The sequence below is a fragment of the Phalacrocorax carbo genome, chromosome 3 (genome assembly GCF_963921805.1).
Source record: "Phalacrocorax carbo chromosome 3, bPhaCar2.1, whole genome shotgun sequence".
NCBI classification, from domain to species: domain Eukaryota; kingdom Metazoa; phylum Chordata; class Aves; order Suliformes; family Phalacrocoracidae; genus Phalacrocorax; species Phalacrocorax carbo.
Window position 1 is genome coordinate 10,041,183 of NC_087515.1, and position 27,288 is coordinate 10,068,470.

The 27,288-nt window shown below is 36.2% G+C and overlaps 1 protein-coding gene across 9 annotated transcripts in view; it reads right to left on the reverse strand.

Moving 5' to 3' along the window:
- Positions 1-27,288, reverse strand: part of CEP170 (centrosomal protein 170) — a 106,595-nt gene that overhangs the window by 23,200 nt on the left and 56,107 nt on the right. For 8 of the 9 annotated variants that reach the window (XM_064445796.1, XM_064445791.1, XM_064445790.1 and 5 more), the window contains exons 10-12: positions 15,670-15,819; positions 8,467-8,593; positions 1,196-3,025 (exon numbers count right to left, since the gene is read on the reverse strand). In XM_064445796.1, coding sequence (XP_064301866.1) covers positions 1,196-3,025; positions 8,467-8,593; positions 15,670-15,819 — 2,107 coding nt within the window. The remainder of the gene's footprint in view (positions 1-1,195; positions 3,026-8,466; positions 8,594-15,669; positions 15,820-27,288) is intronic. The other variant, XM_064445795.1, reaches the window with a different exon arrangement.

Here is a 27,288-nt window from a genome sequence, read left to right on the forward strand (position 1 = left end):
ATAGTTCAGTGAACACCTCATTTCCATCTCTACAGAAATTTCTGACACAGCCAAGAGGTACCTGTCTGGGGAATAAACACTGCTTAGAATCCTAAGAAGGTACATTCATGATACACAAGCAACAAAAGGGCAGTAGGACTGTGGGAAATTTTAAGTATCACAGATGTTTGTATCAACTCTGAATGGGAAGCAGTAAAGGAGAATATATAATATCAGTAGCAGCGCAAAAAACTGGAAGCTATTCTCTATTTTTTGTTAGGTTGTAGATTGGCTTCAAATAAGATCAAGCTGGTAGTGTGACAAAAAAAGCTTAGCAAGAGGACATCAATTTTAGATATTCATTCCACATGAAAGTTGGCTTAGTTAGAATTCCCACATTTTAATTTTGGTTGATTTAATATTGCTGTTGGAAGAAAACTAACAGCCTTTCATGCTGCTTGCACTTAAAGTGTTATGTTAAATTCTGACAGAATACTAAGTTAAAATTAATCAACTGTATGGATTTTTCCTTCCATACATAAGATAATACTATAGTAAAGAAACTACCACACGAAAAAAGATTGACATGATTTAGAAATCATGATGAAATCATACATTGTCATTATTTGGAACAGAGAACAGAAACTACTTGAAGGCAAGGCAAACTTTTTAATACAAATGACTTAACTTTATGATATTTAGTTACGTAGTGTTTGTGTTTCATTTTTCCACTTGTTACTTCATAGTTGTTATTTTTATCAAACAAATCTCACTTTTGTAGTTCTGGAATCTAATATTAAATTATAATTATCCTACAGATGCTCATGGTATACCTCAAGGAACGCTTGCTGTTCAGCATATTTACAAGCTTACCTTACAAATAAATATTATATCTTCTATGTAGTAAGAAGTGCTGCTAACCTTCTGAACTTCTATTACTATGACTTGAGCAGAGAGATCTCTGCTCTGTTTTTGTCCTATCAGTGCTGCCACATCTGAATGCCTCAGTGCAGTTCTTTGTTACTGGTTTCAAGTTAAAAAACAAGAAATCCAAAGAGTGCCAAGGAAACCTCTTACTCCAAAGAGAAAGACTGCAATCAACTAAAACTTAACAAATGTTTCATAAGAACTGTTCCTTGAAAAAAAAACCCCAAAAAGTCAACATTTGAAAACCTAGCTAGTATTGTATAAGACTAGTTCAAATACTCTCACATACCTGAGGGAGAATTATGAGCTGAAGCCAAAGATTTGGATTTTGAATCTGAAAGTCGAGAAATGCTATTGGCTCGAGTTCTAGCAGAAACTTTACTACTATCTGCTGCTGATGTTAACCTTGCACCACTTCTGATAATAGCTTCTGGGGTACGAGATGAGGCAGTGCTTCTAGTTATTGTTGCTTCAGAATCACTACGAGCTGATAAAGAGCCAAGTCGAGTTCTGCGAGGCTGAGCAAGTAAGTCTATTCTGGAAATACTTCTCCTCCCTGATGGAGGTTTTGATGTAGAACTTGTAGTGGACACTTCGGAAGCCACTGAAGCCTTATCAGCATCAGCTAGCTCACTATCGGAGGCTTCACCAAGCCGCGCTCTGCGCAAGAGAGAAGTCCTTGTAGGACGAGGTCTTGGAAGGGTAGTAGATTTACTAGATTGCCCAAGTGCAACAGGAGAGGTTTTCGATTTAGCTGACTTTCCTTCCATTTTGGAATGTAAAAGTTCATCTGCTGAGGCAAAAGGAACTCTTCCATGTGATTTGCCAGAGTAGGTTTCCTGGTCAGAAGATAAGATATCAGAAATGGCAGAATGAGGTACGCTAGATGTTTGATCATCATCTGTCAAATCTACTGAAGGTTGTCTCATTCTTCCACTGGATTGCACAGTTTTGCGAGCATCAGCTCTAGACCCACCATCTGAAGATCGAGTTTTAGTTTTCTTTTCCATCTTTTCTCTGGCACTTGTTGTAGAAGATTTTAAAACATCCTTTGAAGGGGAACCAGAGGAACATCTATCTTTATATAAGGTTGTAAAGCTCTTCCGCTTCTGCGTGGATTTTCTTTCAGTGTCACCAGTAACAAGACTGATTGTACTGGCTGTATCTACATCTGATTCTGGTGATATGGAATTATCTCTGTTATAGCTAGGAGTCTCAGGACCTTCATCAGTTTTATTTTCTTCACGTAATTTAGCTTCAAGGAAAGCCATTACAGCTTCTGTGTCTTTTAAAATGAGTGTTGTATCCAGACTGGAATCAGTGTCCATTGAATCACTTCTGTCACGTATCCTGTTTGCAGATGATAAAGGGGCAGCAGATCCACTTTGCTTATTAATGTGAGGAATAAGTTCTATAGGTATGTTTGTGCTAGGCTTATCAATAGTAAAGCTACCTTGCCTCACTAATGGTTTTGAAGGTTCCTTTTTGTCTCCTCCAGACACTTTAGGACTTTGTCCTTTAATAGTTTCCTCATTTTTTCTTCTTTTCCCCTCGCTTTGTGCCAACTTCATTTCTGCTTTATCTGTAACATGTCCATGAGCTTTGTCTTGATTATCCAAAGTTTTGGGTGATGTAGCAATCTCCTCCCTACCTTTCTCAACCTGGTTTGCAGCAGGTTTTGTAGAGGATAATTTTGGTGGTGTCCAGTGTCCTTGCTCCTTTCTTTCTTGTTGTTGAATTTTTGCTAAAGCTTGTTTCACCACAGAAGTTTCTCTGACAGTTTCAACTCTCTCTTTACTGGAAGAGCTGGGGAAAGAAAAAACTTTGTCTCCAGTAGCTTTGGGTGAAAGACCATTCATTGCTCTGCTTGATTTAGCTATACTTCTGCTGTCAGTATCTGAGGCACGAGCTGGAGTTTCTTTCTCTTGAAGTTCAGTGTCTTGCTTTTCACCTATTTCTGATCTCTGATGAGATGTAGTTTTTGCTTTTGAGCTTTCATTCACTTTCTCCTCATTGGGAAGCTGTGGAAGTGTCCTCCTCTTTCGCTCGCCTTGGCTGGTCATAGAAGCAGCTGAACCAGTGCTTCTAACGGAAATACCAGACTCACTGATGTCTGCATCTAAAAATGACCCAAAAAACATTAAAAATCTGAGAAGCCATTCAATAGCAAGGTAAACAGAAACATTAAACTCTTAAGGCTGCATTAAGACTAATAAAACAACATAGAACTGTATCTCTCTGTTCTACGGCAGGATCAATTATACTTGGACAAATATATGCTTAAAACCATTTAACAAGTTCTTAAAAATCTCAGTTGATGGAGATTTGACTATCCCTATAAGCTATTTAGGTGGATAACTCTCAAAATAATTTTCTTATTCTTTAACATGAGCTGGAGTTTAGCCCATTACCCCTTGTCTTATTCTCATTAGGCATCATTTCCTCTTTACAGGAAAGAGTGGAAACATTCCTCTTATTACAGAGTGGAAACTCTGTGAATTACATTAACTACCTCCAAAGTACAATAAGTTGTACATAACTAGCTACATTATTTCATTTCAATGTTGCATTACATTTTGTAATAAAACCTGAACAAAATCGTGTACTAACATAATTTAGAACAGTTATCTCCTGATTAAAGAAATTATATATATAAAACAATTTCTGTATTACTAGAAGTTTAACATTAAGAGTATCACACAAAAGAACAGTTTGTTCTACACAACCCAAAGTCCTGATAGAGAGTGTGTGTCTAATGTAAGCAGTGTCTCAAAGGTTGCAATGGAATTACTGCAATGAACCATTTCTGGTTTACTGCAGAGACGTAACCAGGACAGAAAGAGCCATCTTCCAAAACATGCTTCCTAAAAATAGCATCTTGCAGGAAAAGACAGAGTCAATTCAGAAGCAGGGTAAGAGTGCAAAGACAGAACAACATCCTTTCCTACTGCTCTGCTACAAACAGGCAGAATTTCTTCCCAAACATGGACAATTTTGGTTGTGATTGAACAATTGCCTGTTTGTGTGTCATTGTGGGCTAATGACTACCTTGCTGACACTCTGTCACCGTATAATGGAAAAGGGAATACTTCATGAACATTTGTGTCATTCTTGCAGAGAGACTATGGCATTTTTTTTCCTGCTTCATTGTAATTTCAGTATATATGTTCTATAATATGGGCTAAGATCACTATCATATAAAAAGGGAAGTTTTCGTAGTTACAAGAATTTGAGCTACATGAGATATGGTTTCACTAAAATCAAACTCTCTTGGTCAGTTGTGTACACAGGGACCGTATATATGAGCATAAAGTTTTTATGTTCTCACAGTAGGTTAAGATAGCACACAACAAATCACTGTTTTATCAGCAAGCCATTGAAACAGGGAGAGGAAAGCAAGTCTTGCATTCCTAAACATATTCAGCACCAGATTTCAAAGCTACTGAAGAGAGTAAGATCTGCCTCCTTCCTACCTATCTGCCTGTTCCCCAGCTCAGGGTCTTGTCTCACCAAGGGGCTACAGCCTACCCATGAAACATCCCCTCAAGGAAGAGGCTGCAGTGCTGGGAGACATTCTTCCAGCAGTATTGAAAAGCCCTACTCATGAAGAAGTTACTATGGGTGAGAGAGCAAAAAGAACGCTTTTAACCCAAAGCAGTATAGAAGTATCTAGAAAATGTATAAAAAGCATCAAAAAAATGCTGTACTACTGCTAAAGCACTTCCGTTCAATACTTAGTGGATATAGAATGTTCTTTAGGCAAAAAAATACGGCCATCCGTGAACTGTTGCAAGGAATCATCGATGCTGAATACCCCCATTTTAGAAACCAAATGTTATTTTTCCAGTGATGACTGTGCCCTCCTTGCCCACTTAACAAACATAGCAGTGGTACTGTCAGAAACAAACCTTTATTACTCAGAGATAATACAAATTGCTCTATGAATTGCTCTGACTTTGAATGTTTGGATAGAAAATTATTCTTTTTGCAAGTTCATTTGCCAGTTGTTGCAATACAATGTGACATACTTACCAACATACATCTGTCAATTAACTTTTTACTAGGAGAGATCTATAAACAACTGCTCTGCATACCCTGTTGGGATCTTTCTATCAAGGCTTGCCACCAACATTGGTTGTTGCAGGAATATAAACAGGAGTATAGGGCCTCCCTCTCTGCAAGAATTCTCTAAGCACTTAACTGAATATCAACAATCATACTGTATGTATACAAATGTACATATCTGCTACTTCCTATCTGAGCTCTTCAATCTTTCTTTTCTCTTTGCACAGTGTCACACCTTTGATGAAGAATGCAAAATGACTCACACCTTTTTTTTGTATAATCTGTGTTAGGACATTCATTTGAGAAGCAGAAAGTATCCCTGAAATCTAATCAAGATTTTTCTAATTCCTGGACTATTTTTCTTGGAAATTATAAAAAAACTGGAGGTTCAATGAAAATCAATATGATTGCCATCTGTGAGGATTGACTTCTCTCAGACATACCTGCCGGATCAAATCTCATACATATTTAGGCATGTAGCTTGCTTCTTGGTGAATTTCAAACACTCTTTAGTAGGAGAAAGGTGTGGAGCTGTTCAGCACTGTCTTTGGCTATATACATGTTATGTGAAGTTGAACTACTAAGATTTCTACAGAAAATACAGGCATCTAAACCAACAAGACAGATTTTGTAATGGGTCTTTGGACATATAGAGCAAATTGTGTATTCAGTACATTTTTGGTGCTTGAATCCTTTCTGGATTTCTCCTTAAGAATTTTAGAATTCTTGCAGTATGAGTATGCAGTGTGCAGTAGTTGCTTCAATTACGTCACCAAGTTCTTATAACGGTAAAAGAAGCATCCATCTCTCCAAAGGAGATCCTAGTTAGTGTCCCATCTGAAACTGGTAATTTAAAACAATATAAAAAACAACCAAACCAAACCAACCCCACCAAACCCCCTGATTAACCACCCAAAGGATCAGTCTCAGGAGCTAAGACTTTAAGTGCCCTGTATGTATACCTGATCCTTCCAAGTAGTGCAAAATTTTTTCTTTATTTCCACTATTCTATGTCCAAGGTATATCAGATAATTTAATTCTTCCCCTTTCCATCTCAGTATCCTATGCAAAGTTCAGCCGCTATGAGGGGTAGAAAAGCTACTATAGAAGCAGCAGTTACTGGTAAGAATTCTTCCATGCATTGATACAAATCTTTGCATTACACAACATCAAAAGCAAAATTTATTTGTACAATTCCCCAAAAAGTAAAATGAGACTATGAAGTTGGAATGTATTTTATTGTTTACTTTAATAAACAGCCTCATTTTCTATGATTTTAAAACTTCAAATTTCAATTTACTTCAAAAAGTAAATTACCAGAAAAATAACTGTATTTGACGAAGCAGTTAATTAAACATGCTCACACATACTTTCATCTGCTGAATACAAACCTGAATAGAAATTCAATTACTAATCAATACAAAACAGTGGCTTCATTTTGGAAGAAACTGCCAATAATATTTCAGTTTCACCTTTCTTTTTAAAACAGTCAAGTTATTTATTCAACTTTAGAATTAAAAGTCATGTTCTTTCTCTTCCTTTCATTGTACCAGAATAATACAGAGCTAAATACAAAAGCTAACTCTTTTGTGAAGAAGCTAACTGGCTTTTTACCCAGTAAAGAATAAATTGTGCAGGTAAAGTCTCTATAAAGAACACAGAAAGTATCAGAATTAATTTATTATTGTTATCTAAAATCTGAGGGCAGTAAAATAAACCCAACACAAATCCACTTAGGAAATGCATATATTAGTTGCAACTAAGTCAAGGTGTTGTAAGAGAGAGAGAGAGGGAATTTGTAAGAAAAAAAAATAAAATTATCGCCTACAGGATTCAAGGCTGAGCAGTTCAGACAATGGTTCTGTTCATCTAACCTGGGACAAGAACAAAGGGAGTTATCTAAACTTACTAAGAAACCTAAAATTTGGGCAGAAGAATCTGCACAATATCATTATCAGATTTTTGCCCCGCTATTTTTTTTTCTTATATACATCACGTGGAATAGATAAACACTTCAGAGAAATCTCTGTCACTGCATTTTTCCACTGGTCTGAGGACCCAAGGTGGTGGTGGTGGTGGTGAAAACCAGAAAAAAAACTAAAGAACTTAGTAATAGGTAATTTTTTTTTTTCTGTAGAGGGCCTGACTGCTGGGCAGAGTGCTGGGACCAGGTTTGCAGTCCAAGCAGGGAGAGAATCAAAGGGCTCCACTCTGAAAGCATTAAAGACTTGGTTTTATCAGTTGAAAATGCAGTCTTCTGAGAGACTGACTTATAGGTCAAAGACGTAGCTTGCTCTGAAATTGTAACAGACTTTGATCCTTGAAAATCTGAAGAAAGCCAGCAGCTATAACAAAAAAGTAGAGAACACACATTACACTTGTGAATGTAACTTTTGGGGAAAAAAAGCCACCTAAAAATGCTCAAAACTATAGAAAAAATAATTATTCTACTCACCAATGTCTAACAAGAGGTTATCAGACATGCTCTGTAGATGGTAGTGTATGTTCAGAAGTGGTGTACACAGAAAAGCATTTCTACTCCTAAAACATATTTTTTCCCTGTTCTTTTAAACTTTCTTTAATGCTGAAAATTTCAAACTCAGATGGAATAAGAGGAAATGCTGGAATTGCAGGACAAAAACATATCTCAAGTAGCAGACAGATAATTAATTAATTCTTGACCACTAAACAGCATATCACCATCAGAATATGAAGCATTCATTAACACAACATCCCTTTGTAGCTACCAGTCAATTTTATAAGGAAGAGTTACATTCACTGCACCTCAATACAGAAGTATCAGCATAAAAATTACACTAGAATTCTGTGTTAAATCATCCTCTCTAAGATGAAATTGAGAGAAGGAAAACAGCAGAGAAGTAAAGTAAGGTAAGTAACTCCTTTATAGTCAAGAGTGTAGGTCTTAAAGAACAAACCATTTAAAATAAGAAACATGAATAGTTAAAGGAGAGATGCAGGCTGAACATATGGCACTCACAAGAACGGAGAAGAAGTTGTTGATTGCTGAGGAGAAGGTTTCTGTGATGTTTGAGAAACATAGAAGGTTTTGTATATTTCCAAGATAAAGAAGTATGCTATGCTTCAGCTGGATAATGACTGATTAATGACGTCTCAGGTCGGACTGTTTAACAATCAATCCATTAAGCTCCGATTTGGGGCCAGTACTGAGAAAGATGTGAGGGCATACACTATGCAGATCAACCCAAACTGCATTCAAGTGAAAGTTTCTTTAATATTGGACAGTTTTTATATTTTTTTGTTTTAGCAACATTCAGTTTAATATTGGCACTCTCCAAACAACACTACTCTTGAGCTTGTTTTTATGCTGTTTCTTCTCAACAACACGACAGAATTTCAGGTGAAGATGAGGAACTAAGAGTAAGAAAGCTACTCAGGTAGGTACATAATCACTCTTTTCTCTATTTCACAGATTTCTTCAGCAGAAACTATTACAACAAGAAAAGCTTTTAATACCGTTTTCTAATGGAGTAGGCACAGATGACTCCAATCTGATGTCATCTTGGTCATGATGTGTGTGGTTAGCAGCCAAACTGGCCCACTGTGATACCCAACGTTTACTTCCAGGGGCAGTAGAACCTTCCTAAGTAAGAAAAAAAGCAGAAAAAAAAATGACAACTGTTTGATAAAAAGCATGTCCTCTTTCCAGGTTTTTCCCAAATAGAGACATCGGACACTATTTTCCTGGAGGAAGTTCAAAAGGAGTTTACCTCAATACATTTTACAGTTACCAGCTCTAGAATGGCAAACAAACAAACAAAATCTATACAGTTGCAGAATCAGTAAAGAACAATCAGCATTTCCTAGTGCAGTGAACTTTTAAACATCAGAACCTATATAAAATATATTAGAACATACGCTAATTTTAAAACCAAGTTATTTCAGTCCTCAGTTCAGAACAGCAGGAGAAAAACATGGGGTGTGAGGGTGTGTGTATGTTCAAAAATTGAAAACACACTTCAGGAAGACAAGAAAGTGATTTCACCAGTTTAGAAGACCCTCCTGTCCAGTCGAAATACTGTGTTTACTTTATTACAGAAAGACTATCTTAAAGACTGAAAGAGCAAGATAACTTGTGATGGAAAGGAAAGGAAGATGAGATTATTTTTGTTTGGCCTAAACTAAAAAAAAAAGAGAAGCAAAGGTTAGTTTTAAACCATCCTGCTGGGTAACAGTGAAGTCGACATATTTAGTATCTGATCATTTTTTGCAGCCGACCTAGAAAGGATATTAATCTTCTTGATGGTAAGCCTTTTGAAACCTCGAACATTTTAAAAATGTAAAACAGGTAAATATAAAATGAAACCATCTTCTTCTGTTGTTATAGTAACTTTATTTTTTTCCAAGACTGATTTCCAAATATAATGCAGTGTTACTGTTTTATCCAAGATATTATAGTCTTTCTTGCTTCCATGTCCAAAAAAAGACAGCAGGCAACTGTCGATGCATATACCTGTGCACATACATGCACAGGCTGTACACTATCAAAGGCTTTGCAGAAGTTTACATAGTCTAATTTACTGGATTCAAAAGACAAAGCACTGCAAATGACAGAAGTCACTGACTAAAGTTCCCAAGGAGTTACATAACCACAGGCAAGTCAAACGAGAAACCACAATTCAAGATCAACAAAAGAGATGGGAAGGACATGGAGACACCAGTGATCTCCTTAGTAAGGAAACTTGCAGGAGCTATTTCAAAGGTTAGCTGAAGCTCTGCTACTTTTCAAATCTTGGCACTTCTATTCAAAACACTGGTTTTTGCCTAATGCCCTGGCCACCCTGGGATTCCAGTCTCTGACCAGGAGCCAACTCTATAATTTTTATAAAATTTATTTAGCAGAAATGGAATGGTGAACAATGTCATCTAGTGTATGATGACTTCTTTCAAATGAAAAGTTACTTAGACATTTGAGAAGACTTGAATTTATGATCTTGAATTTCTCCTGATTAAATGAATGGCCCTAATTAATGCAAGCAAGTGCAACATCACAAATCTGTCAGAATATTATGAATGTAATAAGTCAGAGATGCACCAATGCTTGAACTATTATACAAATTTCCACACTATGAATTAATTTATTAGAATTAAAATGTTATAAAGTTCAAGTCTAATAACAGGAAAAGAAGGCATTTCAGCGTTTCCATTATTTATGGGCATTTCTGAACACAATGCAAGGCCAAGGGTGCCAGAAAGAATATTACAAGAACTCCATGCAAAAATATGCAGCATTTATGCATTGACAACTACTGCTGAAGCCTCATTTTTCTTTCATATCTCTAAACTTTCTTTTCTGTATTTCCTGTCTGTACTAGTGAACTTCCATCTTTAACAAAAGAATTAGTTACAGCCAAACCCAAATATGACAGACGTCCCAGTCATCTTTGCTACAGAAAACTCCAACTATTTCCTTGTGTATCCCCTAACTCCAGAAATACAGATATGATATGTATCAGAAATCTGGATTCCACTTCACAACAGAGAAATATATTAAGACTGTGCAGATAAACTATAGTAAAGCAACATGATAAATTCCTTTTCTCTGCAAGTAATTACACTGCCAAAAAATTTTTTTTTACATAGCAGTGGATGTAAATGTGCATTTTGCCAACTCTGTATACACAAGCAAAAACAAAGCCATGAAAAGCAGTTTCTTTTGATAGTGGTTTAAGCACATCCAAAAGGTGAGAGGTTTATAAAACACACATTAAAAAAAAGTCATATTCAGTTATCCTAATGTTCTTCCTATAATCCATATCAATTTGCATCTTACGGGCTCTCAGGTAAGCAATCCTCCAAATTCCTTGAACACCAAAAGGAATTTCCTAGTCTTTCAGAAAAGCCGGGTTTACATAAGAGATACCAGCCTTTTAACGTCATGTTAAATCTGCTTTCCTTTATGCTTATTACATATACAAACTAAATTCATAGAATCATAGACTCATTAAGGTTGGAAAAGACCTCTAGGATCATCAAGTCCAACCATCAACCCAACACCACCATGCTTCCTAAACCATCTCCTGAAGTGCCACGCCTATATGTTTTTTGAACACGTCCAGGCATGGTGACCCCACCACCTCTCTGGGCAGCCTGTTCCAATGCCTGTCCACTCTTTCAGTTAAGAAGGTTTTTTCTAACATCCAATCTAAACCTCCCCTGATGCAGCTTGAAATCGTTTCCTCTCATTCTATTGCTAGTAACTTGGGAGAAGAGACCAACACCCACCTCGCTACAACCTCCTTTCAGGTAGCTGCAGAGAGTGATAAGGTCTCCCCTCAGCCTTGCCTTCTCCAGACTAAACAACCCCAGCTCCCTCAGCTGCTCCTCGTAAGACTTGTTCTCTAGACCCTTCACCAGCTTCATTGCCCGTTGTAGTGAGGGGCCCAAAACTGCACACAATACTCGAGGTGCGGCCTCACCAGTGCCAAGCACAGGGGCAAAATCACTGCCCCACTCCTGCTGGCCACACTATTCCTGATACAAGCCAGGATGCTGCTGGCCTTCTTGGCCACCTGGGCACACTGCTGGCTCATGTTCAGGCGGCTGTTGACCAGCACCCCCAGGGCTTTCTCCACTAGACAGCTCTCCAGCCACTCTCCCCAAGCCTGTGGCATTGCATGGGGTTGTTGTGACCCAAGCGCAAGACCTGGCACTTGACCTTGTCATACAATTGACCTCAGCAAGGTCATGGAGTAATAGATCTTCAGAAAATGTACCAATGGATTTCTGTGGACTTATTATTCAGCCTGAAGATTTAGGGTTTCAGGCTCTGTGTCTGAAAAAAATCCACAGCACACACGACACCTGGAAGTATCTCCTAAACTTGACATTTCAGAGCACAATAATGTTTTTTTAAACACATTTCAACAAGCTGAATTAAAAAAAAAAGGCAAAACAACAACAACAACGCTTTTCAGACACATACTCCAGTCATCTCATGTTGTAAGAATCATATTATGCCAGCCATCCTTTCATAAGTTGAAGTGCCATTTTGAAAGCAGTTCTTTTAGTCCCTCCCCCTTCTACCTGCTTCAGAACCATACTCCTCGTAGGGTGATGATCTTTTTTCAAATTTACATACTCACTTTATTTACAACCAATGTCTTCAGACCTGACATCTATCTGAAATAGTTCTTTTTCCTTCTGTTGCATTTACTCCACTTACACAGCAAAACCCAGCAGCTGTACCCATCTCAGCTACTATTTTACTAGACTAAATGAATTGTATCAATCTGTTCTTGTAAGGTAAATCCCCATTCCCTTAATAACCCGAGCAGACCTCTTTGTACCTTCCCCAGTCTTCTAGTCACCCTGCTTAACCAAGAATGGTAACAGTTCTAGTGCCAGTATTTCAGAGGAAGTTTCACCAACACTTTCTACCATAGTGCCAACGCTTCGCTTTTCTACTGACAATACATTTTCCAGGGCATCCAAGGGTCATGTTTGCCTTTTCACAGCCATATGACTTTGGTGACACAATCATGGGGTATAGCATCTAAATTCAAACAAAAAGCAAACATCAAACTTCAGACTGAATAGTTTGCTCTACAGAAGGGCAGGAAATTAGTATAATTAGAACAAACAAAAGGAAACACAGCCTCTAAATACACAGCAGTTCTCCACTTCTAAGAAGCAATATAGTAAATATTTACACGAATAAAGTTATTCACTATTCAGAATGTCAGTGGTGTTATTCATTTTACATCCAGTGGGAAAGACACGAAATGGGCATTCAAAACAGGGAAAGGAACATTGTAGTCAATGTCACTGATGACCCTGCAGATGCAGAACCAGGTTTCTAACTGTGCACAGTCTATACAAAACATTTTAAAAAAACCCACAAACCAAACAAGAAGCAGGTATGTCCATAAGAGGCACACCAAGGACAATGTTGGTAAAACATGTACATTATTTAAGAACTGTGGTTAGCATAGATAACTGGCCACTGAAAATTAAATGGAAGCTGGATGGCTAAGTCATAGCCCAAAAGCCTGTAGTATTTTTATTAATCAAGCTCACATAGTAAGAATAAATAATAACAACAACAATTACATTCTCTTTGTTCTCTATGTTATTCAATTTTTGTTCTTAAATCACACTTACCTTGGCTGGCAAGTGGCAGCTTATAATATAGAAAATAAAACCATTTAAAATATTTAAAACAGATGGATTTAGTACTTTTACTGCCTATCTGTAATCATTGAAAAGGCAAGAACCAGCGCATGCAGGCTCAATCCAACTGTGTCAGACTCTGCATTTTATTTAGTATCATGACATACACTACTCCAACATATGAAAACTTGTCATATCAAAGGAAAAGCCAAGAAATTCTTTATAAGAAAAGCAATTTTTAGGTCCTTTCCAAGCACGTTATTCACAATGCTTCACAAACCCTGTGAAATTAAGATATTTAAGTTCAGAATAATCTTTCAACCCCAAAATAATTTTTATAAAATCTTCGTAATTTCCCAAGCCATCTTTTCTATCTTCGTTAATTGAAATACCTTAAATTTTTATTCTCTGCTTTTTCTATGTCAATCATGTTCAGAATTAACCTCATTCTACTAAATCATCTAGAGGTACATCTGTGGGCAGCTGGAACAAGGTCCACCCACAGTCTGAGTGGATGCAAGCCTGGAACACTGGACTACCCTGAGGTTACCTGACTATTTAGCCAAGATCTTCAATAAGGTTTATTAACTTAGGATCTGCAGCTCAGGAATGCAGTAAGTCTTCCAAAAACCACAAGCTGAAAAGTCTGTATATAATGAGAACGTGATACCCACATACTTTACAAAACAAACACTTCTGCCTCTCCCTTTCCTAATGATGAAACAAACTGAGTGTAAGTTTTGATAAGACTTTAAATATCACAGCCTTCTCTCAATAGTCATCCTCATGATTGTTTTCCATTATGATACCATAAAACACGCCTCAATTTTTCTGAATTACTTCTACATACATTATCAACCAGCTTCTCGTTTTAACTTTCTCTGGGAAGCTTTTTTTCAATCTCCATCTGTCCTCATCTCTTCTTACACTAATTCTTGCTATATCCACATTGGTTATGTCAGTTTTGCTCCTTTACCTATCAAACAACTTCATTTTTTCACCTATCATGCCTCATAGTGATCTTGTAAATTAAGACTACACCAAACAATCCATTCCCTTCCCAACATATGAAGACCTTTTTAACAGCACAGCATCCACAGTAATAAAAAGGCATCATTCTTGTTATTTCAACCTAAATCAACGCAAGTGTTGCTGTGCCATTGCCAGAAGGATGCTTAAACCTGCCCTATGATTGCAGAAGTCTCAGTCTTCTAAAATCAAAACCTGTTATTTGCAAAATATGACACTTGGAAAGCTCAATTATGTTTATAAAACAAATCATATATTCTTCTGCTGCTTATGAAATTACAGAAATGGAAAAAATATCAATACTTTTAATAATCATGAAAACTGATATGGCACAAGAGCTGAATGCTGCAAAAGGCATGAAAAAGGAGACAGACTGGGGTTATAGATTCATGCAGAGCAGCAAGGTAAAAAGCAAAGTTTGTCAAAATCTTCAACATGATATACTCATGCTGTAGGGCAATAACATACTTGAAGCAGTAACCTCAAAGAAGCTATTCAAAGATACTAACCTAGATACAGCAATATACTTAGTGTATCAAGACTGCACAGCACCTAAAATACAACCACGATAAAGCACACCTCTAGGACAAAACAGATTCCTAAATACCAAAATATGTGTCTCTGCATGGGAGGCACACAAAGTCATACTTTAAGCTCTTGATATATTCCAGAAAATTTGCTTATTTATAAAGTTTTCTAATTTACAGGATAATACTCCATAAACAGTTTTCCATGGCAAGCAGAAGTAAGTGTGGTGTGCTTTGTTACTGTTACCAGATAAATTCTGCTCCAGCGTGAGCCTGTTCTGTTCCCAACACATTTCAACGATATCAGAATGTCTTCCAAGCTTCCAATATGAAATACAGTTAACATCTAGCTTGTGTGCATATTCTGAGTCATATGTAAAGAATAGGTGTTTTCCTTTGCCTAATCTTTCACCACTGATTAAATTATTCTATTTATGAGGCAACTAAGTGACTTCTCATGAGTGGCATCTCCCTTAAGAACTCAAACCATGAATGTAAAAAACTGAAGTCCTCTGGCTTTGGAAAAAAATCTGAAATATATTATCCATCATTTTTTTTCCTAGCTGACTTTGTATCTCACATTAAATACATATACTTTATTTCTGAATTTTAATATAGTTACTTGCTTTGGGCTATAAAACATAATCAGCTTTTCCTCAGCTCTGCTGCGTAACTTACAAAAAGCATATACTGTGCAAATGTGTGTTGCAAATATAATGTTGTAAGGAAGCTCCCGCTACATTTCCAATACACTGGTGTTAGTGCACACAGAAAGGCAGCAAAGTTTAAAACACCTTCACAACGTAATACATCTGTCTCTGACAGAGAAGTTTTGATAATGCAATAAAGGCCTAAGAAAATTAAAATACTTATAGATCTGCGCTAATGTTTTCTAGGCAAGGTTTTGTTTGCTGTTTAACACTTACTGGTCAGTTATTAGTGCTCTCTCTTATTGGAAGAAAAAATAAGACCATCAAAAATTAAATTCTACCTCTGTGTCAAGAAATCCAGTTGTACTCAGTGGTCTTTTTTCTTCCAGCACTACTGTAGCAGAATTTATAGCCCAATCTTTTACTAAATCTTTCTGGTTCTCGTTGATAACAGGCCTATTATAATCCTGGCTGTCATCCACTCCAAATACCTGAAAATGAAACAAACCATTACATACATTAACCCAATACCATCCTGATACAATGTTCAATGTTAATGGATGGATGGTGGCATGCTGGATAGTGAGTTTAAATAATTTTTGTTGTGTTATGCTTAGCTGTCATCTTGGTGAAATCTACAAATTAAATCGAAGAAATATCTACAGCAATTAAAGAGCATAAGTCTATGTCAACACTGTGAAAATTCAAAGAACTGCTAGTTGGAATGGTCAGATATGAAAAAAATGACACGTTGATGGAAGAAACAAAAGGTTAAGCAAAAAGCATTATGAAAACCATTTTACAGCCCATTTCCCAATTAGGAAAAACACAATTACTGGAACCATCATATTTTTGGATTTTTGCCATTATCGAGTAAAAACAAGAAATACAAATTACTACTTCTGCTACTAATATGCCTATTGAATTATTTCTCTAATACCAACAAAATTTCAGTTTTTCATTTGTCAAGGACTTAGCAGATGCTAGAAGTCCACCAGGTCTCACGAACCATATAGCCTCATCTCATTCAAGATGTGACTTGCCATAGTTGTTCTGCTACATTGTTTCCTACTGATACCTATATTAATGCCTTCTGCTTGGGATAGAATAATTTTCCTATGATATTTGAAACCATTGCTCAGACAGAAAATTACTAGAAAAATGTTATTATCAAGGCAATTTAGTAATAAGGATATAAGCAGGAGAGCCAGCATATTGTCTGTCAAATTAAGGATTATTAATTGCTTTCAGAATTGATGTATTTTAGGAATATTTGTTTCTTGGAAACATATAATTTATAAAATATACTACTTTCTGCCCAGAAAATCTATAAATTAACTTCTACTAAGTTTTTGGAAATAAAAAAAAAAATTACAGAGTAAAAATGGAAGACACACACGCATTAAAATTGGCTGCTAAAAAGAAACTGTAACATAAAAAAAATGGCTTTGTCTCAGAGAAAGACAAAGAAAAGAAGGAAATGACCTTCACAGATGTTATCAACCTGTAAAAAACATTACTAGTGAAGAAGAGATAGACAGATTTTTTTTCACCAAAACTGTTTTGTAATTCAGTTTTGTACAGTAAAGCTAGAAGACTTTTAAATTAAAATTCTAAACGAACTTAGTGTATTTAAAATGGATTCACCACTAGATGGCCACAGACCATAATGGTTTTTAGTGTCTCAGAAGCGGATGAAGGAAAAAAAAATGAAGCACCCTGTCGTTCAACTCCTGCTTATGCTCTTCTATGTGTCCAGAAAGATACTGCAATAGCATTCATACATTTAAAACTGAGGAAGCTTTTTCAAATGCATTGGATTTGTGTCTTGCTCTCCTGCAAAAAGCCTGCTTTCAGTAATTCTAAGATCCAGGCAATTCTCCCCAATTTTCAATTCAAAGATAAATCATGTCCAGATAAACCTATGCATCAGTTGCTTAAGAGTATTTCATAAATATTTCTTTTCTTAAAAAAAGTATGTTTTCTCTTTAATGATATACTTTTGATTTGTACAGTTGTAGCAGTTTTTGAAGATACAAACCAGTTACCAGCCACTGCCTCCTTCCTTTGACGATATCACTATTCTGCAGCCACTTTTTTTCCTTGTTTAATGTAGTTCCTTTGATTACAGAGCTTTACATACTCTTTTAAATGAAAGGAAATTCTGATTTTATCACATAAGCACCTGAAGAAAAATATGAATTCAACAGTTCCGTATCTAATCAGGTCTACAGGAGTATATTGCTGCCTGTAAATTGCTTTGTATTATCCGGTGGCACATTCACTTGCCATGCCAGATTTCTTTACTTGTATCACAAACAATAGCACTTAAAGCTTCTTTCTTTCAGGCCTACCTTTTCTAGTATTGAACTCCTATCTAAGTAAATTTTGTTACTCTTCTTCTATTACTGAAACAACTACAAAACCAAACTTGAATATTGCTTATTTTTTCTGTGAAAGGTAATATGGGTAGCAGTAAGACCCAAGTAATAGATTTACCTCCTAATACTACTCCTAATGCACCCTCTGTATATATAGTGGGGATATCATAGGACAGAAAAGATCAGCAAGATATGTGGGGACATTGTTATTAGAAAGAAAGGGAAAGCATCTCCAATAAATGTGTATTTTTGTACTACACAGTCATTCTACATCTAGAAGCACTGGTATGTGCCTGCGCCTGCCCTGCCAAAGTTCCACTGCTACACAACTGTAAAGCTCCTCAGCAAGAAAGAAGAGATTCACAAAAGTGGCATCTAGCCCAAAGACTAAATTTCAGAACAGTGATATATAAAACCCCTTTGAAAACAATGACGCGAATACATAATTAAGACTTTAAATACAAAAACTATGCAAAAGCTAAAACAACTCATGTTTTATATTTGACAAAATTCAGAACATCACTTCCATACCTGTCAGACATCTGCAGAAAATGAATACTCTCAGGAATTTCATGATTAACTGATCCACTTGCACTGTTCATCAAATAATTAGAATATACCCTCCACAGAAACAGCCATAGAATAACCTGAAGGTTTCTGCTGGAAACTGTCTCTCTACCATTTAGTAAAATGCAACTCGTACTTTATGGGTTGCTATGATAAGGCATCTGTGCAAACAGTGGGCTGATGTGATTGATCCTGAGTGAGGACAGACACCTGTATCTTCTTACAAAGACTGAATTACATTCTTCAAGGCTTCCAATTCTTCAGACATTTCTGTTCTTTAAATATCTTCTTGACTTCAAAATAATTTAAGGGAAGTCTAGGAGGTAACTTAACCAAACCAAACAAATCCCGAGGAAATGCTGATGACACCCATTGCTGCATCTCTTATCTATTCATACAAAAAGACTGAAGTTTCTGTAACGCTTGTATTTGTCAGAAGCATTAGCTGCAGCTTTAAACAGAAGCAACTAACATCTGTATTTTGATTAACTGTGTTTTGGGGAAGAAAAAGATGAAGCCAGATTCCAAGATACAGGTTTGGACATGGCGAGTTGTTTGAAAAAATAAGAATGGCTTTTTTTTTTTTTTTTTCTGTGAAGGAGGCAAAGGGAATTCATTTATGACTTCAAGAACTTTCCTAACCGTCTCAAATCACACCTATCCAGCATGCAGCTGCCAATGAAAAAAAGAAGCTTCCTAAGTCTTTTACACTTTTTGACATCACTGTAAGCAATAAGGACTTCCATAAAACATGATCTTGCATTTTTGGAAGGAGTCTGAGGGATGGGGAGGAATAGGTCTATTTTTTAACTTATTCCTAGAAATATTAAAAAAAAAAACCAAAACACCAACGAAACACCCAAAAGACATTAATGCTGTTTTTTAAAGTAGATATCATTTAAAAATGAAACTACCAGAAAAAAAGATACTTCCAAGCTAATAGCTTCCTCTAAGCAACCATTCTGGATAGTTAAAGTTTTCTGCCCTGCTCTGTCCTATTATTGCTTATTTTTATGAAACTCTATTTTAGCAGAAAGGCTAAATTACTTCATCCTGAATACTTCAAGTTTCATAAAGTTACAAAACAGACACCAGGATAAGAGGTTTTACAGAACCCCTGAAATCTGACTGACAGGGAAAAATCTAGACCCTACACCAATCTGCGCCATTATACGGGGTTCCTGCAGGGTCTCCGCCACATAGCTGTAATGTCAGAAACATTGTATAAACTCTGGTGGTGGTGTTTAAAAATAACTACCCCATTGTTATGAAGCATGAAACAATTTCCACTGCAAATCAGGACATTTTGAATGGCAAGGGAATGACAACAGCACTGCTGTAAAGCCAAGCCCGTTTATGAAATGTAGTCAACACAAATTTGTTTAAACTGCAATCCAATTGACCTCTTAAGCAAATGGATTAACACGTGATAGACAGACTGCATCTAGTTTTGGTCCCCCCAATAGATGAGAGGCATTGTCTAACTAGAAGGAGCTCAGCAGGGGCCACCAAGATAGTCAAGCCTGGAGCACTTTCCCTGAGGGGAGAGTCTGGGGAAGGTGGGCTTGACCAGTTTGGAGAAGGGAAGGCTTTAGGGGTGCCTAACAGCAGCCCCCAATACCTATGGGGTATGTACCAAGATTACAGCCAGGCTCTTCACAACGGTGCATGGCAGGAAGACAAGGGATAACTTGCAGAAGTTGAAACAAGAGAGGTTCAGACAAGATATAGAGAAAAGCTGTTTCACTCTGAGGACAGCCAAGCAAGGCTGCTTACTCTCTGTCCTTGTAGGGTGTGAAGACCCAGGTAGATAAAGTCCTTGGCACCCTGTCTGACCTGCTTTGAGCAGGGGGTTGGACTAGAGACCTCCTAAGGTCCTCTCCATCTTATATAATCCTATGATCCTTAATAACAGCGATACTAGATACTAACTTAGCATCTCAGGTCAGCCTTCTAGCTCAAGGAGTCAGTCTTGAGAAAGCCCAAAGGGAAATCCAGTGATTTCTCAATTGCAGAACTGCCAGCACTATGGCTGACATATAATGAAGCCTCCCAAGTCATCAGGGAAAAAGGGAGTTCCTGAAACATACTTTTCAATTTCAAAGCAACGAATGGTATGGTCTCCAAAGATCCCCCTGTGACACACCATTTACATTCTGTGGTTCCACCAGTAAAACAAAGGGACAAAACAGTAGGCTAAAAATATAGCAAGTCCCAAAGCATCATGCTGTTACTTGCTGGAATGCAAACTCAGCGTGAAAAATACAGGGGCAAAGTACAAAGTAACTGATGGCAAAACAATTCCACCTTGATGTAGATATTAATAAATTCCATCACTGTATCTCAGCAACAGTTTTTTCAGTATTGTAACTGAGACTGACTTTTTCTACATAAATCAACATTTTTAAAAAATTATTTATCCAACAACAAACAAGAATTAACAAAATATATGTAACGCAACACACGCAAGACACAATCATTGCAAGAAGTAGTGGCTTGTTTTTGGAGATAACATGAGTTACAGGACCAAGTCTGAGCACGTGCCTTGTCCTCTTCCACAAGGGCTAATTTTGCAGACAGCAGAGTAATCTGTTTTGGCAGGCCATACGCACTTCCTTGTGAAACAGCTCATGACTTGGAGCATGCCTGCTTGTCACCATAGCTGAAACACAGCTTTAACACAAGACAGCTTTAGTGACTGGAAATGGGTCTTGTTCACTCTCCTTTCCTCCCTCCCCTGCGCCCAAACAGATGAATTAATATCTTCTGTAACACAGATAAACTATACTAGAGATCAGTATAATGACTTTAGGATTCATTATCAAAAACAATGATTCTTTAAAACCAGAGAAGCCATTTTTCTTTATTGAGAGATATATATGTGTGACCTTCTAGAAATTAAAATAAAAATTGGTCAGAAAAATTGATGGCAACAGGAACCATTTTTCTGAATCAAAAGGAAGAAAATTGGCTAGCTAAAAAAAAAAAACAAAACAAAAAACCCACCCCACTTGATGTTTTCCTTACGTGCTTTTTATAAACTTCAATGTTCTTAAGTAAGAAAAAACTTTTTCCAGTTGTATCTCATTTACATGCTTTCACAGTTCCTGATGTTGGAACTTTATATTTAATTTTATTTAATTTCAGAAGATTAAACTATTTCATGGTTTATGAAGATCACACTGCAGTTCTGCAATATGGTAATTACTCAATACTTAATGGCCACAGATCTGGTTCGTCATCCAAATCATCACTGGAGCTACTGGTATCAATGGAAAAAGGTCATCTTTGAGACTCCTATAGAATCATAGAATCATTAAGGTTGGAAAAGACCTCTAAGATCATGAAGTCCAACCATCAAACTGTTCACTCAGTTTTATAGCAAATTATGTATATTAGAACAGGGATTCTATTGCTCTGCATGCATACTTACTACACAAACCATTAGAAAGCATTTCTAAGAGCAGTAACACAAACCAGGAGCATAAATTTTATTCAAAATACAAATCTAATGAATTCTACCTAGTTTTAAAATGTTGAGTTTCTAAAGTTTCCCCGAGAGTCTTACTACTGTAGTCTTAACATAAAGGATATGCAGCAATTACTAGTAATATTGTTAACAGAAAACCAACAAATAATGATTCCAGTTCCAATTCAGAGAGCTAGAACTAGGAACCTATCCAATAATGATGTCATTTGTAAACTAGAACTATTTTAATAATTCTCCTTTTATTCTTTTAGATCCTAACACCAGTTAAAGCCACAATCTGGAGACATATTTGAAAAGGATGGTGATTTAAATGCTGTCTGCCCAGATTGGTGGTAGAGTCACCATCCCTGGAGGTATTTAAAAGATGTGTAGATGTGGCACTTCAGGGCATGGTTTAGGAGACATGGTAGTGTTGGGTTGATGGCTGGACTTGATGATCCTAGAAGTCTTTTCCAACCTTAATGATTCTATCATTCTAATTTCAGTCCAGACAATCTGTATACAAGGAACAGAACAAAACCCAAAGACAAAAAGTATGTAAAAGGGAATTCAAAGACCAAAGGATAAACAAGCAAACTAAATTAAAGTGGAGCACAGGTAGAGGACAAGGGGCTGTACTGCACAGTGCATTTAAGTGTATAAAAGGACTATGACAAAATGAAACATGGAGCAAGTGATTAAATTTGAAATAAGGTATTTGCCATTGTAGTCATAGGAATGTAAACTATAAGAGCAATTATGTTTCATAAATTTCTAGGGGAAAGAAAGATGATGGGTATATTTTATTGCCTGACAAGGCAATATATTGATTATTAATTACTGACTGTATCAATGTATCGATATATTAATTCAGTGACAGGGAAGTCGAATAAAAGTAGATTTCAGAAACTGAGCTGTGAACTGATACAGTCAGACCAGCAAGAAAAAAAAACAACAAAAAAACCCAACCCAAAAACCAGAGGGAAGAGACATGAATTTGGCAGGATTTGGACACCATTCAGATGTGCTAAGCAAGATAAGCCACACTCAGAGGATGCTTGATTGATAAGAGAGGATTCCAGGGAGCAGGGAAATGGAAGAGGCTTCAGATCCATTCTGCAGATCATCTTGGCAATGCTGTGCTTAGTGTTCGGACTGAGCTCCTCATAATTCTTCCAAAGAAGGTAGTCCAGACATTCATAACGTCCAGTAAACTGGTTGTTAAAAGTCAGTTACCAATCAAACGGAAAAGACAAAAGGCAAACATTTTCTTCCCACCTTTGAGAAAGTGTGATGAACCAGAGTACAATGCCTAAGTTCACTTTGTGTTTAGCTACTGCATGAACTGTGTTTAACCCAGTTGCTTCTGAAAAGTCTGATTTTAATAGCTTTCGCTTGTTCTTGGCAGTTGTCCTAGCCACCCCAAGCAAATGGACTGTGTTCTGTGCAGGGCGTGTCTCCCAAATAGCCATGGGTTTTCACAGAAGCTGTTTATGTCATTTTAACTATATATTGAAGATATAGAATCAGATGCAAGACACTGGTATAAAAAAAAGCTATATAAGCAAATGAAAAGGATCAACTTGCCAAGTCTAAAAACTTCCTTTTACCAGACACCAATTACTCATTTACATGCATAGATATTTTGTAGCTGTTTGCTACAGTGAATAATTAGTTTTCTTTAGAATTCCAAATTCAAAAGGCAACAATAAGTTTAGAGACTGTAAGACTCCTCCTCACCCCTCAGAAGAAAAAAAAGATTACAAACATACTCTGAACTCTTGACAAAATTTATATGCTCAGATGATTTAATAGGCTTCAACTGTTCTGTTACTTTTTCACCACTGTATTCATAAAATATGGTCATTCTGCGACCAAGACAAGACACTCTGTCGGGCTAAAAGGCATTCTTTCTAGAAGAAATTGCTAAGCAATGGTAAAAGTAATTAAACCGGAGAGTGTGAAAAGACAGAAGATCTGAAACCGATTTTCAGACAATAGATATATCTACCTGGTTCCTTAAACAGTAATTGAAACATGCTAAGATTTTTTTTTTCCTCCTAACTTACTCTCTGCCTGTTAATTCTTTTCAGGTAGTTTGTCACTTGTACTACTGCAAAAATTTGCTAAGAGGAGTTCCATAATGTGTATGTTAACTCCATAACAACAGGAGTTATAACAACATGTATGTTAAGTATTGCAAAGAAAAACATTTCCCCCCCGCTCCACTTGCACTGTAAAGATAAGTTTTTGAGTGAAGACAGTTTTAGTAAATGAGTTCAGGATATACATTTTCTAATAAACCTTGCACATGTCTCTCAAAAAAAAGAAAGTTTTTGATTTGATATATGGCTCCATGTTTTAAAATCAATCCCTGGTGTGCATTGCACATGATTTACAAGTGATGGAAAACATCCAAAATAGTCTATACTTCTCACAGAACCAGACTGATATGTAAAAATGTAACAGTGTAATAGAATACCTACTGATGATTTCATCACTCTTACTTTCAAAATATTTAGCATAACATTGATCTTAAACTTGTCAGTCCACAATTCTTCATTTAGCAGTTATTTTATACTTAATACAATGTTTCATCTTACCTGCAATATTATTGATAAAACTTTAAGGTTTGCAACAAAGACAAGATCTGGTAAACAAATTTTATGAACACTTAAAAAAACAACAACAAAAAATCATTCAAAAGTACGCAATCCTTGAAAAACGCATTAGCCAGTCACATAATATGGTACGAACAGACCCACTCTGGGAGAAAAAAAGAGTAAGGAGATTCCATCTTATTACAGTCGCCTTTCAGAACAGATTCCAATAAATACACAGACTCAAAAAGTCAAACCAAACTGAAATATGAATATCATCATGAGCAGAAAGACGTAGAAAATGAAAATGGAAAACCTGGTATCTCTATGAATACCAATACAGCTTTCCCTCCAAAATTATTAGTCATTCCAAATTTTTAAAGAGGAAGAAAGAATCTCTCTCAAGATTGAGTCAACATAATAATATTTTATGTCTACTCTTTGCACAGTATATAATCCAGTAAAATTAAAGATTATAGCATGTATATTAAAAACAAGATCATTACTGTCATGGCCTATCTATATAAACAAAGACTTTAAAATAGCATCCTTTTTCAATTTAAAATAAATTTAAACATGATGTAAAATATGAGCTTGGCACTGGAAACAAAATCAATAAATGGTCAGAATAATTATTTTGAAGATCACAGAATCACAGAACAACAGGTGTTGGAAGGGACCTCTGGAGATCATCTTGTCCAACCCCTCTGCTTGAGCAGGTACAAGATGGCAGGAGGATGGACTGAGGTTTGATTTTGGTACTCTCTCTTTTTTTTTTTTTTTTTTTCTCTCTCCAAAGTTTTACTTCTGGTTGGGCATCGGTATGTTGAATACGAAATCTGATATTACTTCACTAATGAAAAAAATAAACCATTTATCAGGAAATTTAAATTAATATAACCGAACTGTAGAAACCAATTTTGGGACCAAAGAAAACATTATCTAAGCCCAATGTTTCCATATGCATATGAGCTGCTATAACATTCTAGATTCCCTGGTTAGCTAAGCTGCTGAGAACCAAAACACACATATAGCCTCTATTCTGTTCCTTCCCTTCCCACACTTACATAGAAGAGTTTAGTTCTGCTACAGTAAGTTCTCCAAAGTATTTCCCTTCAGAACTACCCTGAAATGAAATTGGCTGAAAAAAAACAACAAATGAAAAAAAACCCAGACCCCCCCCAAGAAAACCCCTGAAGAGCTTGCCAAAAACTCATCGACTTGCAATAGGCTCAAAGTATTTAATATTCCAAACATATCCAGAATTATTTGCACATTTGTTTATTAAAATTTGTTACTGGTAGTACTTTGCTTTATTCAAAAAAGGAGACTCATTAGTCTGATAAGTCACACTCTTTTTACATCAACAAAAAGGAAGATGAACTGCAGAAACATAAATTTGAGTTATTTCATCCACTGACAGACTTACCTTTTCTATGGTCTAGGAAGATTTTTTTAACCTGATATGACTCCTGAGAACAACTTCCTTGTAACAGAACAAATTTAATAATTTAAAAAATGTAGAAGAGAGAAAATTTATAACTCAGTGCAAAATACAGAGCAATTGCTAAGTGTAAACAGAAGACAGCATTGAACCCATCTAAAGGGCAGAACAGCTGGATGTTAAGGAAAACCAAATCCTACGACTGTGCTCCATTTACTCGTGTATTTTGTGTGATAGAAGTAGCACTGAAAACATGTTCTGAATGAAGTCAAGATCCTGAATTTGTTTTATTTTGTACTTAGCTGTTGGCTGCAACAATAGGAGTATTACTCTGCTAGAAAGAGTTGTGGCTTTCTGAAGCTATCTGAGTAGAGAACACTATGCCTGGGATGCTGAAGGTGGTCTTTGTAGTACATAAGAGCAGCCTTTCCTTTTTACACATTGATGAAATTGCTCTCAATGGTAATTTTAAAAAGAGCTCTCTATATATAAAAAACAGAGAGCCAGCATCAACAGATTCAATCATAACTTTCTTTCACCTATTAATGTAGTTATTTTCTCAACCTGTTTGGCTACTAATCAATTCATACTTCTCTATGAATTTAAGTGAAATTGGGACACCTGGACGCAGAAATATCATTGGGTAATGATTTGACTAAGGAGAGAAGGCAGTTACAGTGGGTAACAGCTGGAGACTGCAACTGTTTGTAAATTGTAATCACCATCTCTACAATGGGAATTCTGACAAATCCTTCCATTCAGAATATCATTAAATGAAATTTGCTTAAGCAAAAACAAATTAAAAAACCCTAAACCATACTCATTTTCCTTCTGTGATAGTTTCATGTTTTGTTTTCTGTCCTAGACATGTATGAGTATTATATTTTAAAATAGAAACAACTATGAAATCTTCTTATGACTTCTGCTCTGTCTCTGCCTAACAACATAGCCAGAGATTTCTCCTAAACTATACAAAATTTGATGGTTTTTCTTTTTTTACATAGTATTTAACTGTTAAAATTTATTTTTTTAGTTATTCTCCAAGATGTTTGTTTTGTTCTAAGAGACCTGACAAACCAACTCTAAACATAAATAACCTGTTCAAAGTTGGCCGCAAGGCAATGATATTTACTTCCTCTGACAATATCTTTAAGATTTAGGAATAAAATTTAAATAATAGCACAGAAGAAATAATCATTAGAATTCCTGAAATGCTAAGTAATTACATCAGTTCCTGTCACAGCTGATCTAAGCATAGAAGATTTTAAAATACAATAAATCCAAATGATTAACTGACATGCAAGTGAAACCTGAACAATCTTTTGAAGACTCCAGGTGTGTACAGATCTTGCATCTCTTTTTTTTTTTTTCATTTGTGACTGAAAACGACCTGCTTACTATTTTTATTATGTACTTTATTTTTTTGCCCTGAAATCAAATCTATTTTCTTAAACTTGCAAATTTGCAAACAATTGAACAAATTTCTCTTTTCCTACTCA